The following is a 17,428-nucleotide window of genomic DNA, read 5'->3' on the forward strand; positions in this document are numbered from 1 at the left end:
CTTACATCTAGATTTTGAGACCTAAGTTAGCAGGCTTGTACCCTTTATTTCTCCTGTAGAGAGGAAGAAGAGGTAAGGTTTAGAACACATGAATGTTTTGAAACATTCCATAGGATATTTGAGGATTAACTACTTTAATTTAAAAGTAGAATGATTTTTTTATTGATGAATTTCTGCCGTTTCAAGAAAAACTTTGCTTCTCTCAATTAAATATTTCTTAAATTATGTTTCCAGTGATATGTGTCAAGTAATTTTTTTTGTATATATCAGATAATTCAAAATACTTCTGTGTGAGTAAAGGAGAAATTTTTTTTTCATAGCATTTATTCATGCTTCTCCTTAAATTGCCATCAACCTGGAGTTTAAAGTCTTCCACTGGATCTAATATTTTTGTTTATCCAAAGTTTTGTCTAACTAGAAGTTTTTCAATTATTTCAATAACCCTTGGACTGGAAATGCCACATATAATTGTCTTAAACTTGTGAATTTTGTTTTTTATTCTGAGCATTTGATGCTGAAATGCACTGGGTTGTTGTGGTTTTTATTGTGGAGACCCTGAGAGGCATTCCCTAGTTAGGGAGACAGAAGAGGCTTCTCTCACAACAAACCCTGTTCTGTAATGCCAATGTACACCTGTTTTGTCCCCTCAGTCGGCCCCGTGCCCCCTCCCTGTCCCTCAGTCTTTCAGTCACTCCCACTCTATTTCCCCATTGGCTCCCATACCCTAACTCCACCTTTGTACTTGCCCCCATGTCCTCTGATAATTGGTCTCTGATGCTCTCCCTGCCCCTACCACCCATATATTTGAACCTAGGCCCTCACCACGAGGCTCGCCTTTGCCTCTGACCCTACACTATCCATGCGTGTGACTGAAATAAACATCTCTGTGAACCCATACAAAGGCCCTTCCTGCCTCTTTACCTTTGACCATATTAACAGCTGTCCAGGCCACAACATTTTATTTTGGTTTTGGTTTCTTTTTTTTTTTTTTTTTGGAAGGGGAGGGGGTTATTTGGTCAATAGTTTGGTTGGTTTTTTGTTGTTTTGGGTTTTTTTTTCTTTTTCTTTTGGTTAGATTGATCCAAACCCAGATCAGCCCACAGATGAGATACCGTCTTGCCCCTCTCGTTGAAGGAATCCATAAAAAGCTGACTTGACTTGGGTTTTGAATCACACCTTCTGTGTTGAAGATCAAGGTGTCATAGTGGAGACTTGCTTTTAAAGGAAATGGTATTGCTCTTGCCTGTATGGTGAATAAATGAAAAGAACCTGTGATCATGCTTTGACACCTACAGCACATCGTAGGACTGCTCCACATGCTTGAAAACCTGTGTGGCACATACTAGGAGCAGCCTTATTAGCATGCAGTCAGGTGTTTCAAAACACTCAAACTATATTGTAAGAGAGGAATGGTTTATTTCTATGATTCTATGAAAATTTGCACATGCTTATTACTTATGTTATGCAGTTAAGTGTCGCTACAACTTATTCTCATTTGTGATGGACTGTTGTTACCACCATCCCCCCCCAATTGCTTGTGATCTGCACAACAAGGAACAAAAGACAGCTTTGCCCAAAAAAAAAAAAAAAAAAAAAAGAAAAAAGAAGAGATGAAGGCTGACAAATGCCCTGGCTTTTCCTTTTCTTTTAATTTGATGCAGCCTGGACTTTACCTTCATATGCACATGCTCAGAATTGTCCCAGTAGGCTGATCCTGTATCACCTCTTCGACTTTGATCCCATTGTGGATTTATTTACAAACATTACATGCCTTCAAAGTCAATCCTTGCTGTATGTTTTGCAGCCAATTGTAGTAGACAAGCAACAGATAGGTGGGGGAATAGATAACAGAAAGAAACTAATGAGACGTGATCAAGATTGTATATCTTCTTGATTTCTTAAAAGAATTCGTTGCCTTTCTGCTTTTATTGCAAAGCAGTGTTTTGTTACAAACTGCCTGAAGATCATTTAATCTCAGATGAAATCATCACTTGCCAAACTGTTAGAATGCTATTTGTTTTGTTATGTCGCACTGTTATTTATATTTGTGTTTTGGTTTTGTTCTTTGAGGGGGATTTTCTTACAAAGTGAAAGCAGCACCAGCAGACACTAGCAAAGTGTGAAAAGGGGACAATCATATGCTGTCCAGGGTTCACGGGCAGCGTTATCTTAACTATTAGGGATGGGAAAGGAGAAGGTTTGTTGGTTGGTTTGTGTTTGGTTTTATTTAAATAATATGTAGTTACCTAATCATCAGAAATTTATATATAAAATGAGTCTCCAGTAGAAAGTGTATTTCAGATTGCAAGAAAAAATTGAACTATGGCAACTAAGCAGCAGCTCGGTTTGCCCATTTGGTATTATCTTCAGGGTTTATGATACTCTGTCACAGAATCATAGAACACCAGATTGGAAGGGAGCTCAAGGATTATCTGGTCCAACCTTTCTTGGCAAAAGCATGGTCTAGACAAGATGACCTAGTACACCTAAAAAGTGTCCAGTGTTGGGGAATCTGCCACTTCCCTGGGGAGATTATTCCAATGGCTGATTGTTCTCATTGTGAAAAATTGTTCTCTTGTGTCCAATTGGAATCTCCTGAGGAGTAACTTGTACCTATTACCCCTTGTCTTTTCCATGTGATTCCCTGTAAAAAAGAAGGCTCCGTTTTCTTTTTAGCCACCCTTTAAATACTGGAACATGGTGATAAGGTCTCCCCTTAGCCTTCTTTTCTCAAGGCTGAACAAACTCAGTTCTCTCAGCCTTTCTTCACATGGCACCTTCCCAGACCTTGAATCATCTTTGTGGCCCTTCTCTGGACCCTCTCCAGCCTGCCCACATCTTCTTTTGTATATCAGGGACCAAAAGTGATCACAGTATTCCAAGTCTGGCCTGACAAGGCACTGAGTAGAGTGGGAGAATGGCTTTTTTATCTCTGCTGGTGGTGCCCTTGTTGATGCAACCCAGTACCCTGTTGGCTCTCTGCCACAGCAGCTCACTGTTCGCTCATATTCAGCTTCTTGTCCACCAGGATCCCTGGGGCCCTTTCCACAGAACATCTCCCCAGAGGGATAGATCCCAGCCTATGCTGCATTCCTGGATGATGTTTTCCAGGTGCAAGATGTTTGTTTTTGTTGAACTTCATAAGGTTCTTGTTAGCCCACTCTTCCAGCCTATCCAGGTCTTCCTTCAGGGTGGATCTTTCTTCCAAAGTGTCCGCTTCCCCACTCAGCTTGGTATCTTGGCACACTTCATCGGGGTACACTTGATTCCATCATCCAGATTACTTATGAAGATAATAAACAGCATTGGGCCCAATATTGATCCCTGGGGGACCCCACTTGCACAGATTTCCAGTTTGAAAAGGAGCTATTTACCACCACCTTCTAGGTGTGGCCTGTCAGCCAGTTCCCCCCCCCCTGCACAGACCACTTGTCTAGACCATAACACATTAGTCTCTGTAGGAGGAGGCTGTGGGAAACAGCATCGAAAGCCTTGGAGAAATCCATGTAGACAGTGTCCACTGCTTACCCCACATAACCAAGCTAGTTACTTAGTCATAGAAGGTGATCAGGTTTGTTAAGCATAATTTGCCCTTGGTGAGTCCATGCTGGCTTTTCCCAATCCCATGCTTCATTTGACTTCTGATAGACCCAAGGAAGATTTGTTCAATAACTTTCCCAGAGACTGAATAAGACTGATGGACCTATAATCTCTGTGATCCTCTTTTAATCCCTTCTTGTAGATGGGGGTGATATTAGCCGCCTTCCAATCTCCTGGGCAGTCCCTCGATCTCTGTGACTTCTCAGAGGTTATGGAGAACAGCCTTGCAATGATGTCAGCCAACTATCTTAACACCCTTGGGTGGATAGTGTTAGGGTCCATAGATTTGTTGGGGTCAAGCTCCTGTAACAGCTCACATGCCAACTCTTTCTTCATTGACAGTAGGTCTGTGTTTGCATCAACCTGTATTTTTGTTTCCAAGGCCTGGGGCCCAGCAGTGCTGGGTGAAGAACACAGAGGAGAAGAAAGTGTTGAGAACCTCTAGCCTTTTCAGCATTGTTGGTGACTGATTAATCTCTCCTGTTTAACATCAGGTCCATATTTTCCTTCTGTTTCTTACTGTTTACATACACAAAGAACCCTTTCTTTGGGTTTTTGACATCTCTGAACAATTTCAATTTGGGCTGAACTTTTGCTTTTCTAACTGCTTCTCTGCATGCCCTGGCAGTGCCTTTGTAGTATTCAGTAGGTCTGCTTTTCCATCTCTGGTATGCTTCTTTTGGTTTTGAGCAGACTCAGAGGCTTGCAGTTAAGCCAGGGGGGGGTCTCTTGCTCTGCCTATTTCTTTTACTTTTAAAGGCAACGAATTGCTTTTGTGCCTCCAGGAAAGTGTTCTTGGAAAAACTCCCAGCCCTCACTAGCACCTTTATCCTCTGTGGAAGCTTCCCATGGAATCCCTCCCAACTGAGCTCTGAGCAAGCTGAAGTTTGCTCTTCTAAAATCTAAAACCTTTGTCTTAATACTAACCTTTAGCATGCTCAGCTGGCTCTCCAATTCCACAATATTGTGATCACTGCAGCGAAGGTTATCACTAAAAGATATTACAAAGCAGGTTTGCTTGGTTTGTGAGAAGCAAGTCCAGCAGCAGCATTTCTGCTTGGTGCATCTAACATTTGTATGAGGAAGCAGTCCTCTACGTATTCCAGGAACTTGATGGCTGATATATGAGCTGCTGTACTGTTCTTCCAACAAATGTCTGGGTAGTTGAAGTCATCCATGAGAACCAGGTTCTGTTCACCTGAAGCTTGTTTAAGGGACCCAAATATTGCTCCATTGGCCTTATCATCTTGGTTTGGAGGTCGGTAGAGTAAAACTATTATAAAACTGGGCCAGAGTATCAGTGTTATCAGCCATACTCAAATTAGTTTGCTGAGAATTGCTCTGATCGCTCCTGGGCAAGTCCCGAGAGCTTTAAAACAAACAATTTATAACAAAAAATTTCCATTTTAGGGCCAGTTCTCTTCAACATCTTCATAAACGACTTGGATGCAGGACTCGAAGGTATACTAAGTTTGCTGACGATAATAAAATGGGAAGAGCTGTTGACTCCCTCAAAGGCAGAGAGGCCCTACAGAGAGACCTTGAAAAATGAGAGGGCTGGGCAATCACCAACCGTATGAAGTTCAACAAAGGCAAGTGCCAGATTCTGCACCTGGGATGGGGCAACCCTGGATGTATGGACAGACTGGGGAACAAGAAGCTGGAGATCAATGCTGCAGAAAGGGAACTGGGGGTCCTGGTCGATGCCAAGTTAAATATGAGTCAGAAGTGCCCTGGCAGCCAGGAGGGCCAACCGTGTCCTGGGATGCATCAAGCACAGCATCGCCAACCAGTCAAGGGAGGTGCTTGTCCCACTCTGCTCCGCACTGGTGCGGCCTCACCTCGAGTCCTGGGTGCAGTTTTGGGTGCCACCAATATAAGAAGGATATAAATCTATTAGAGAGCTTACAAAGGAGGGCTGCAAAGATAGTGAAAGGTCTAGAGGAGAAGCTGTATGAGGAGTGGCTGAGGTCACTTGGTTTGTTCAGCCTGGAGGAGACTGAAGGGAGACCTCATTACAGTCTACAGCTTCCTCATGAGGGCAAGTGGAGGGGCAGGCACTGATGCCGATCTCTTCTCTCTGGTGACCAGCCACAGGACCCAAGGGAAGGGCCTGAAGTTGTATCAGGGGAGGTTTAGGTTGGATATTAGGAAAAGGTTCTTCACGCAGAGGGTGGTTGGGCACTGGAACGGGCTCCCCAGGGAAGTGGTCACAGCACTAAGCCTGACAGATCTCAAGAAGTGTTTGGATGATGCTCTCAGGCACAGGGTGTGATTCTTGGGACTGTCCTGTGCAGGGCCAGGAGTTGGACTTTGATGATCCTTGTGGGTCCCTTCCAACTCAAGATATTCTATGATTTTATGAAACAAACAAAAAATCCAACAACTTTAACCATACATTCATCTAGAATGCGAGAAATTATATAGAAAAAGCACTGACTCCTTGAACGTATTCTAAAGAAGAAATGAATGATGGAGCTATTAGATATGATCAGTGTTTTTATGCTAGAGATTTGTAAGTGTAAATTTTCTTTTCAGAAATCATGTAAAAAAAAATAAAACCAACCAACCAACAACAACAAAAAACCCCACCCAAACCCAAAAACCAGCAACAAAACTATGGTCTGAGACATGTCTGATGTTGACTATTTAAAAACTAATTCATCATGTGAATCTTTGTACAATGAAACGGCTCAGAAGGGAGGGGAGGGAAAGCTGGTGTTCCTCTATTGTGCTCATTCTTAGAGTTATGCCTTATTTTTAAGGCTTCATAAATATAATAAAATAGACTTTTCCATAAGTGGCCTTTATGAGAACATGAAAGATATTTTATGTTCCAAAAATGATGACAGGGTGATTAAATGAGAGTCATGTCTTAAGTGATTCAGTTCAGATGTTTGGGCTTTGATAAGAAAGAATTGGAAATTGGGTGATGTCTTATGCTGCCATTTTTGTGACTGTCCTTTCCTTCAATCCTTTCCAACCAGACAAAATTATACAAGTTAAAATTGTTGGCATAAAAGGGCATTTGATGATTTTACTTTTTTTTTTTTTTTTTTTTTTTTTTGTTATCAGACTAGGGAACAATTGTTGATATACATAGCATTGAAGCACTTATCCCAGTATATTGGAAAAACTATATATGAAGCAAAATTGACCAATGTTGTCATATTTGATGTTGCATCACAGGCTGTGATCAGAGTGAAAAATTCTAAAACCTTATCAAATAAAGATTTCCCACTTAAACTTTATTAGTTGTTCAGAGGCATTATAGGTTCATAGTTGTAGCCCAATATCTGATATAGAATCTTGATCTGAATTAAGAAAAAGTAAAATCCAAGCATTAGAGAAACAAAGTGCAATATTAAATGTTTGCTTTATAGATTCTATTCTATGACTGGGTTTTGGTTGGGGTTTTTGTTTGTTTTTTTTTGGTTGTGTTTCTTTTTTAAATTAACGTTTGGTGCTGAATATGTCCTTATGGACTTTGTTTTAAGATAACTATGTGGAAAACAAATTTTTTCTATTGTTCTTCCTTGTGAAAAAGAAACTTTAAAAATTTTGTTTAAATGCTTTAAAAAGCTTTAATTGTGATCTGTAAGAGTGTTTGTGACTTAAACATGTGTCGTTGTGTAAAATAACAGCCATAAGGATCAAATTACTATCAGAAATGCATATGATATGTATCAACTACATAGGGAAAAACTATTTCTGGAGCTACACCACTGATTAGTACAAGAGCTGAGTTTCAGCACCTTCAGTTCCTTTGTCTTGTTTATATCAATGGTTTCCTAGGGCTAGGTTTCAGCTGGGAAGCTATAATACAATCTCCTAAACTTAGAAAATACCAATAAATTACAGGATATGAATGTTTTTTCAGGACACTGCTTAAAAATTACTGTAACTCGTGACCTCTGTACAAGTTATTTAGTGTTTTCCAGTACATATGGTGGGGGCAGGGATTGCACATTTTTGTAGGGGTGGGAGGAAACTGGGGAAGGGAAATTACTTTAAAAGCCAGATAACTCGGTGAGTTTCAGTTGGGATCTGAAGGTTGGTTTGTTGAACTGGGGTCAATAAGGTGTGTCTTGCTATTTACTTAGAAGTCTAATGTTACCAGATGTTGAAAATCACTATCTGTGATTTGTGTTTTGGTCAGTAGAGCTTTGCAAGGTATTAATACCGCTCCTCAACATTCCAGAAATGAAGCACTGCCGTAGCATCTTGTTTCTGTATACTGCACACAGCTGAACCTCTGAAAGAATGGACTATCATCATTGTTTGATATCAAAGCGTCTTTTGACCTAAGGCAAGGTTCACTAGGCTAGCAGCCGGGACTCGGGAGTCCAATAAATGCTGTTCCTGACTGTTGGTGTTAAAGGTACCAAAGACCACTAAATGATCATGGTATTGTTACAGGAGGTTTTATGGTGTATGCTACTAACATAGACAACCCAAACATTGGATCTAACTCCTTGTATAATGCAAACAGTAGACTTCCTAAATGCGTGAATTATTGTGTCAAATAAAGCATTTTTATTTAACTTTGAATTTGTAACTGCCAACTAGGGAGAATCCAGAAAGATCTTTGGGTTTGTTTGGTTTTTTCCCCCATTAATAACACTGTGAATCATTTGTGCCTGAGTTTTGATTGAAACCAATAGGAAATATAAAAAATAAGGTTGTCTCTCATTATGATTAATAGACTCCAGAACTCCTTTATAACTGAGTGACAATGATTAGAATATTTTTTTTCTAATAACAGCACAACCCTTTTTAATAACTAAAGTTTCTAATCCTACGTGGCAATGTCAGAATTTAAATTATCATCAGTTCATTTAAGGGACAGACACTTTGAGCATTTTTCTGCAACATTTTCTTGAAATTGCCTTTTTAGACCACAACCACTTCTCATGATTTTTTTTCTACCTTTAGGTTTATTGCTAGTGATGCCTTGAAGACCTAGAAATAAAACAACACGCTTTCGAGACAATATTAGTATAGGAGGCAATATGAAGGCTGGTCTTTACTGGAGGGCTCCAGGGGCAGATATGGAAAAATGCCCTACCCCCATGGGGTGAATATAGTTTTATAAGCTTGGCAGATTAGCATAATTGACAAGAATCCCAAATTAGAAGCACAAGTGATGAAGTAACTCCCCCCTTTTGGTTCCACCTCTTCTGTAGCCCCCCTTTAGATAGGAACTAAACTTTGTTTATGAAAATGTGTCTCAAAGAGCTGGTTTCAACCTTGGCTCCCAGGAAGAACTAAGACAGGATAGGGTCCTTGGACCCCTGGGTTTTGGAGCCTCTGGAATGTCTTTTGTCTTTCTGCCTATCAGGGTAGGGAAAAGTACTGGAGCGAGCTAGGAACTATATAACTGTACAACAATAGTCTACAGAGCTATGAATATATATATATATATATATATGAAGGAAATATAAAAGCAAAAATCATTCTGGCAACACTAGCATTAATAAAAAATTGGAAATTACCAGTTTTATTCTTTGAGATATGGAGAGTTCATTTAAAAAAAACCCCAAATGTTTTGTATTTCTGAATATTAAAATACCTGTGCATGCATACAAATCTGTGCTATACCAGGATATAAAACTAATTACTCTTTTATATCAACTATCCATAAAAAAATATGAAGGGGTGATGAATCAGGAAATTCCAATATCTGAGAGATATTAGGCAACATTGCAAAACTGATCTCTTTTTTTCCAGTTGTCTTGTTAAAATAACACTTATTAATCCCTTTTTAAATTTAAGCCTTTCATGTTTGAGGAAAATCAGCCAGTAATTTACCGTAAACTACAGCTACCTTAGTTTTTTGCAGGACAGCAGCACTCACAAAAGTTCAGCCACAGAATCAAAGAACATTCTTCAGAACAGATAGAGTAAACTTGGCTTTTGTCCAGTAATGAACTTTCTACAGGGACACTTCTTTGCTAATGTGAATGCTGCTGATTTGAACCGAATCCTGTGAATCAAATTATATGGCTATATGCAGCTGCAAAGAGTCAAGCGTCCAATGTGATTTTTCAGTAGGCTTCTGTTAGAAGATGACAGCTGCTCCTAGGAATATTGATTTGACTGGAGAGTCCAGCCTGACTCAGTCTAGTCGTAGACTTTCCACATTCCATTAATTTTGAGCACAGTCTTCTTCAGAGACTCTCAGACATTTAAGAGATGCCAAGGACTTATACTTGCATGACAGTTAAATTTTTTTTTTTTCTAGTGAAAGCAATGTACAAAGACATCATCAGGTGTGTTTCAACTGCCCTCTGAACGATATTCTTGAAATAGGAAAAAAGTAATCTATTTGTTCTCTAAGTAATCGTTCACTCCTTGTCAGCTGCAGCTTGCTCTTTTTAGAGCTACATCTCCATATCTCCTGACCTAGTAGTAGCCTCTGAATAGAGGCTAGATGATGCTGTAACATACAAGTTGAATAGTGTACCTCTAATCCAGTTCAAAACATGAAATATTTGAAATTTAGAAGGACATTGTATTTTTAGTTTGTTTCAAGCACCTTGCTATAAATGTCACATTTGGATGAAAGACAATAACTTACAACAGGAAAGGTGAGAGTGTGTAATTTTTAAGGGAGTAGAAATATACAATCACAAAAAACCAAACCAACCCCAAGCTCATATCCAGGAACTAATATTGAAGTGCAAAACCAGGTATTAAGCATTAAGTTTGCATCTTCGGCAGTAGAGTCTGATCCCTGATACAAAAAAACCAAAAATCTAAGATGGTGAATCACGACATGTGACAGCACTGAGGTCTGCCATGAAATCCCTCTACAGGTTCCCACTAAGGACAACAGAGGGAATTATGAAGTGACAGATGATTCCCCTCTTGTCCCTGTGCATCAGACTATTCTAAAGTATGTCTTTGACATGCCTTCTCTTCAACAAATGTTGGGAATGGGAGAAGTCAGAACCTCTTAGCTGTTCATTGATTTAATAAATGTTCTGTCTAAAATGATTTTATGAGTGGGATGTCATTCAGTCTTTCTCAAAAGAGATATGGCACTTGTTTTCAACTGAATAAAATGGGAAAACATAAGAGGAAGGAAAAATCACTACAAAATCTAATAAATTTTTATTTTTATCTGAAAAGTAGTGCAATTACCTAAATATAAACAATCTCTTAGTGTCATCAAATTGCCTAGAATCCAAACTAAACTTCTCACTAGAGCTGGCCATATTAATGTTCAAGGCAAATTTGTCATGCTTGACCATCAGTCAGCAAACAGAATGTAATAGATTTTTCCATGTTTCATTCAGCTCTGTAGAAGATATAAACCATTTACTGGGTAATGATTTTTTTTTAAGCTTTTACTACTTGCATCCTAGTTTTAGGGCCAACTCTAAATCAGTTGCAGTCTGTATGGTTAACCAGTCCATTTTTATTGGTTAACATTGCGAAGTTCAGAAAACAGATCGCCATAACATATCAAAGTGTGCCGAGGAAGGTTATGGAGCAGATCATCTTGAGTGCGATCACACGGCACATACAGGACAACCAGGGAATGAGGCCCAGCCAGCATAAGTTTAGGAAAGACAAGTCCTGCTCGGCTAACCTGATCTCCTTCTATGACCAGGCGACGTGCCTAGTGAATGAAGGAAAGGCTATGGATATTGTCTATCTGGACTTTAGTGAAGCCTTTGACACTGTCTCCCGCAGCATCCTCCTGGAGAAACTGGCTGCTCATGGATTGGATGGGTGCACTCTGCTGGCTGGATGGCAGGGCCCAAAGAATTATGGTGAATGGAGTTGCATCCAGTTGGCGGCCAGTCACACATGGTGTTCCCCAGGGCTCAGTATTGGGGCAAATTCTGTTTAATATCTTTATCAGTGATCTGGATGAGGGGATTGAGTGCACCCTCGGTAAGTTTTCAGATGACACCTAGCTGGGAGCTGGGTGGGAGGGCTAATCTGCTTGAAGGTAGTAGGAAGGCTCTGCAAAAGGGAGCTGGACAGACTGGATTGATGGACCAAGGACAATTGTATGAAATTCAACAAGACCAAGTGCTGGGTCCTGCAATGGGGTCATAATAACCCCATGCATTATCTTTGTGGCCCTCCTGTTGTACAGAAAATCACGCTATGAAAAGCCAGTGTCCGTAAAGGAGGCAGATGAGTCTTGCAACTTTGTTTGAATAAAGGGAGAGAGTCCACTGGGGCACATGCCCACAGGGTTGTCTCTCTCGAGGTTTTGGAGGGCGCAGCCTTCTTTTTATCCTAAACTCCCAGCCGCATGTTGCCCTCTTCCTTTCCCCATTGGCTGAGGTACTAGGAAGGATGTGGTAGTTTGTAAAGGTTTTGTCTTGGTTTAATTTGATTTTCTGGCTAACGTATCAATAATGTTATAGTTTTGATTTGTCAAATTAAATATACTTATTTTCTGTTGTGAGACAGAACCAGGAGCAAAAGCAAGGCAGGCCTAAAACTTAAAAAGGGTATAAAATACTTTATTAACTACCCAAAGAAAGAGAAAAAAAAAACCAAATTCAGAATAAGATCTTCAGACCACTCCCTTCCTCCCCTCTCCCAATATTCTTAACAACAAAACAACATACAAAAAAAACCCCACTTCAGTCAGTTCCCAACTTAAATAGTCTATTTTAGTTTATTTCAGAGAGAGAATTTTTTTCTTATTAGGCCATTGGGACTTTTCCACAAGGAGGGAAAAAACCTGTTTTCTTGTGGCTTCACTTCCGTGATTCGCATGTGCCCGGGAAAAACTTGCAAGTTGTGAAGCTCCTCCCATCTTCACAGCTTTCCTAAAGCTGTGCTTATGGGCCATGCTAAACTCATGGGGTATTTACTTTTAAGAATGAACTGTTCCAAAACAAAAGTTCTCTTCATCTCTCTTTCTCTCTGTTCATGCTTCATCTCCAGAAACAGAGATCCCCTTTTCTCCTCGGGGCGAAGGATTCGTAACACAGATGATTTGGTTAATGATGTTATAAATGAGAGACAAAAGTCTCGATATTCAGCAAAATTTAGATTGCTTTATTTGATATAGAAAGAGCAAGCAGCGCGCTGGGGAACGTGAGGGGTCACCGCCCACTCCACGCTCCACCGAACCTTGGTTTGCAGCCTCTTCTTATACTGTGGGTTCTCATTGTTCACGAATTCACAAAGCCTTTGAGTGATAATTAGTCACAGACAGCCATCCAGTCCTTGTAGATGACCACCAGGGAAGTTCTGGAGGTCTGGTCTTTGTAGATAACCACCAGAGAAGTTCTGGGAGTCTGGTTTTTGGGATAGGCAGTATTGATTAGACAAAGGCAGGAAGGGCTTTTTGGGAAGTCCAATTTTGCAAGCTGGTAGCCGATACAACTTATTTGAAAAAAAAAACATATTATAACATAATGTAATGTAACATAACACAACATAATATAACATAAAAAGGTGATTTTAAACAGAGTTATTTAATCATATAATTTCCTTTATCTAGTGTCCATGCTTCACTTCAGAGCTTAGTATTCTGTTTTATGCAAACCCCAATGCTTTTGTGATTAACAGGAATCTTTTATCAATTGTCACAACAATTTATCAAATGGAACGATTCAATTCCCCCATGTCTTTTTTAATGGTTTATCGGAATATTCAGTGCAATATTAGTTCATTCTTACAACATACAAAAGGATTTTCAGACAACTTTCATAGCATCTTCTCATTTTCCTTCCATCTAAAGAAACTTTGCTCTTCTTTTTTTTCCTCTAACTCAGAGGAGAATTGAAAGTCTGCAAGTCTTAACTGAGCATTAAAAGGGTTAAAATCTTAGACAGGAAAATGTCAAGAATGTAGCCAAGCCATGCTGGAGCTGTGCTGTCCTAAGCTAGAAAGGACAGCGGCCTGGCTAGAAAAGGGGGAGGAGGAGGAACGGCAGGGACTTCAATCAGCCTCCCTGGGTCTCAGCTACAGCACCCACTGTTGATGGCCACCCCTCCTCCCTGCCAGAACATGCCAGCTCCCCAAACAGGGGGGCCCGGCCCTGCCCCACTGTCAGGCCTGCAGGCCTGCAGTGGAGTCAAGCCCGGGTCCTGTTACCTGCACTGCTGCCAGAAGAGAAAGACAACTTTTTTCCCCATTACCTCCTTCGAAATATATTTTCACTGAGCCAACTAACTTTTTCCAATTTGTTTTAAAGGCTGTCAATAACTAAACCAGCTTCCAATTGGTCCTATCAACTCACAGATGTGACAATTGATAAAAGATTCGTGTTAATCACAAAAGCATTAGGGTTTGTATAAACCAGAATACTAAGCTCTAAAGTGAAGCATGGACACTAGATAAAGGAAATTATATTATTAAATAATTCTGTTTAAAATCACCTTGTTATGTTATATTATGTTGTATTATGTTACATTATAATATGTTATGTTATGTTTTTCAAATAAGTTGTATCGGCTACCAGCTTGCAAAATTGGACTTCCCAAAAAGCCCTTCCTGCCTTTGTCTGATCAATACTGCCTATCCCAAAAACCAGACTCCCAGAACTTCTCTGGTGGTTATCTACAAAGACCAGACCTCCAGAACTTCCCTGGTGGTCATCTACAAGGACCGGATGGCAATCTGTGACTGATTATCACCCAAAGGCTTTGTGAATTTGTGTACAACGAGAACCCACAGTATAAGAAGAGGCTACAAACCAAGGTTCGGTGGAGCGTGGAGTGGGCGGTGACCCCTCACGTTCCCCAGCGCGCTGCTTGCTCTTTCTGTATCAAATAAAGCAATCTAAATTTTGCTGGATATCGAGACTTTTGTCTCTCATTTATAACACAGAGGAAGTTCTCATAGAAAAAAACCTTTCTAACTCTGCCCTTCCCCAGGTGTAACTAGCACAGGTTTCTTGAAATTTTTATTTGTTGAAACTTGAGCAGTTTTCTTTGTACATGACAAGGACCAATCAGTGTCGGATTTTTAATACTGACGCATTGTTACACCAATGAGAAAGTTTATACGTCTTTGTGAAGCAAATGTAAAGTCAAAAAAATCCCGGGAAAGCTCTTTTTCCATTCTGGTCCTCTCATAAGATAACACTTGCCTGGGCCTTGTTCACACGGCCCGGCCCAGGCCAGACAGGCTCTGACGCGAGGCTCAGGAAGCCGCCGGACCCCGTTTTCAACCAGGAGCCCCGACAGCCAGGGGGAGGAGAGGCCCTCCCCCCCGCCGCCTACGCGGCCTGGGGGAGAGACAGCTATGCCCCATTCTGGCAAGGTCCCCCCCGCCCTTGCCTGCTAGGCAGGGTGGAGGGAAGACCACCAGCCCGCAGCTGCAATTGAATGCAGCAAATGCCGGAAAACAGCCATGCAGCCAGAAAACCCATCAGCGCCTTCTGGTTGAGTCCTACAATCCTAACCAGCCTCAGCCTGGCCTTAAAAGACTTTATCATAAATAGTTCCAGCCGCCCCACCTGAAAAAGATCACAAGCCCCTCTGCTGCCCGGACAAGATATTAACTCTTTCAATGCCCAAAATAAGACTTTAGAAATACTTTGTTCTCTCTCCTGAGTAAAAAAAAAAACAAACAAACAAACAAAAAAAACAAACAAAAAGAAGAGTCAGGTCCCAGATGAAGGAAGGAAGAAAGTCATGGACTGAAATTTCTATTTTTTATGCTATGTAAAAAAGTCTCTTGTTTCCCTATAACACATAAAGCTATTATAAGGTGTATATAACTGTTCTAACTGCAAATATGAACAGAGGCATTGGTGTTAAAGTAAACAAATATGGAAATTGCTGTAATCCCCCTAAATTTACATAATAAAAACCCCTTGCTGCTCCCCAGGGAAGAAGAAAATGAAAAAAAAACCCTGTTTTCAAAAATGAAGCAAAATTTTGTTTTAACTGTTATAATCCTTAAAGTGTGCATCATAAGTTGATATGGTCTTCAATAATAGTTCTAAAAAACTGTTAGTCGAAAAAAGAGTTTTTGAATAATAATTAAATCTCCATTCTCCCGGGCATCTGATCACTGTGACATCAAAGCCACGAGAAAACTATTTCTTGTAAAGAAATCTCCATTGTCAGGAAAATTAATCCACAAACACCAGAAGTTTATGTCCAAAAAAGGAGACAGAGGAGTCCTTTTTGCTTTATTCGAATAAAGGGAGAGGCCATGGGACATTCCCCTGGGATCTCTCAAATTTTTGGAGGACGCAGCCTCCTTTTTATCCTATTTTCCCGGCCGCATTTCCCTCTCTCTTTCCCCATTGGCTTAGGTACTTGAGAGGCACAGACTTCCCGGAACGCCTGATACCTGAAATTCCCCTCTAATGTATAACCCTCCCTTTTAATTTTTAATTCTTATAGAATTCATAGTTTTCCCCCCGTTGCTTCTTTCATCTTTCGAGATCCAATTTCATTTATCAGCAGCCCTACAGTTTGTTTGTAAAGGCAAATATCTCTTTCCATTCATCAATCAGTGGAATCCATCCCATTGTTTCTTTTATCTCTCAGTGCTAGCCTTATCTACAGGCTGATCCACAACTCATTTGTAAAGACAAATTCAACATTACTCTCAATCCCTCCTCTTTTATTTTTTAATAATTGTCTTTACAAACTTTAGCTGTCATTGACTTAATTTCTTGTTCCTGAGTCCTTTTTGGTTTTGTAATTATTTGGAGTGACATCAATTTCTGTCCTTTTGTAACCATTTCTGGATCAGTAGGCGTGGCTATTACCTGCATCACTTTGATCACATGTTGAATAAGTTGTACTAAGCAAGGGATCATGCATGGTAAAAAGATTAGAGTTGCTACAGCACATAAGAGGAAAAAAAGTAGTTGTTTAACCCATAGTCCACCAGGTAGCCAAGAAAACATGTCCCATTCCCATCCTTTCCATGTTTGGACTGGCACATGAGCTAATTTTCTTATTTCTTTTGCTATTTGCTTCACCACCTTTCCATTGTCATCTATTTGCAAACAGCAGTTTGACTCATTAAATTTGCCACACACTCCCCCTTCTTTTGCTAATAAATAGTCTAATACCTTCCGGTGTTGAAATATTGCAGTTCTCATCTGAGTAGTCTGGTCAGCAAGGTCAAGAGCTGTAGCTGTCTGGTTACTTACTATTTCAAAGACAGCTTGTAACCTCATTATCTGGTTTAGGTTATAAATGGGTTCTCTGGCACGTGATATTAATTCATTAGGATTCCAAGTGGCTGGTCCGTAGTGTTGTATGATTCGTTCAGGTGGCCATTCATATTCACCCCAACTTTGTGTGCTCCCGCCAGCCAGGGATACATCAATTGACCGCTTTTCTCTTATTAGATCATCATATACCTTGATTCCTAAGTGATTTCCCTGAACCTGTGGTAGCAGAAAGAACAGTGGTCTGATATACCCCACATAACATATTCCTGACCAGTTTGGGGGGAACCTGCGATAGGCATGTTGGCCACAAATCCAGTAATGCCCCTTTAAAGCCCATGTCCCATTGGCAAAGGGACCTTCCCAATTTTCATGGTCAATTGGAGAGTCAAAATACAGCTTACTCCCTGGGCCTAGTGGTCCCCCAACAATGGTTGCCCCACCATAAGAATCACAGTAGTTGCATTTCCAAGCTCCCACTTGAGGTTTCCACCTGCAGTTACATCCCAGATCTGTTTTGTTAGATTTGGACCAGAACCTATTTAAAAGGGTTTGAGTTCCATTTTGATGTTGCCATTTCCACTGGTAGTCACGGTTAACACGTGTCCTACTTGTGGAATTACCTTGGGGGAAGCTTAAAAATAAGGGGTCAAAAAACTTATCCTTCCCCACTGCTTTACAGCCTTCTAAATCTTTCTGGTAATT

At 40.4% G+C, this 17,428-nt stretch overlaps 1 protein-coding gene across 7 annotated transcripts in view; it reads left to right on the forward strand.

Annotated features, from left to right (window-relative positions):
- LOC148220225 (arrestin domain-containing protein 3-like) overlaps nucleotides 1-17,428 on the forward strand; it is a 69,249-nt gene that overhangs the window by 29,654 nt on the left and 22,167 nt on the right. Inside the window, exons 8-9 of one of the 7 annotated variants that reach the window (XM_088155623.1) lie at nucleotides 3,983-4,094; nucleotides 5,011-10,599. The exons of 3 other annotated variants lie outside the window; for them this stretch is intronic. In XM_088155623.1, coding sequence (XP_088011749.1) covers nucleotides 3,983-4,045 — 63 coding nt within the window. In that variant the 3' untranslated portion in view covers nucleotides 4,046-4,094; nucleotides 5,011-10,599. Of the gene's footprint in view, nucleotides 1-1,075; nucleotides 10,600-17,428 lie in introns of those variants that run through there. 3 more of the 7 variants (XM_088155624.1, XM_088155622.1, XM_088155625.1) reach the window with 3 other exon arrangements.

This window comes from Sturnus vulgaris, chromosome W (genome assembly GCF_052056855.1).
Source record: "Sturnus vulgaris isolate bStuVul1 chromosome W, bStuVul1.hap1, whole genome shotgun sequence".
Lineage (NCBI taxonomy): Eukaryota > Metazoa > Chordata > Aves > Passeriformes > Sturnidae > Sturnus > Sturnus vulgaris.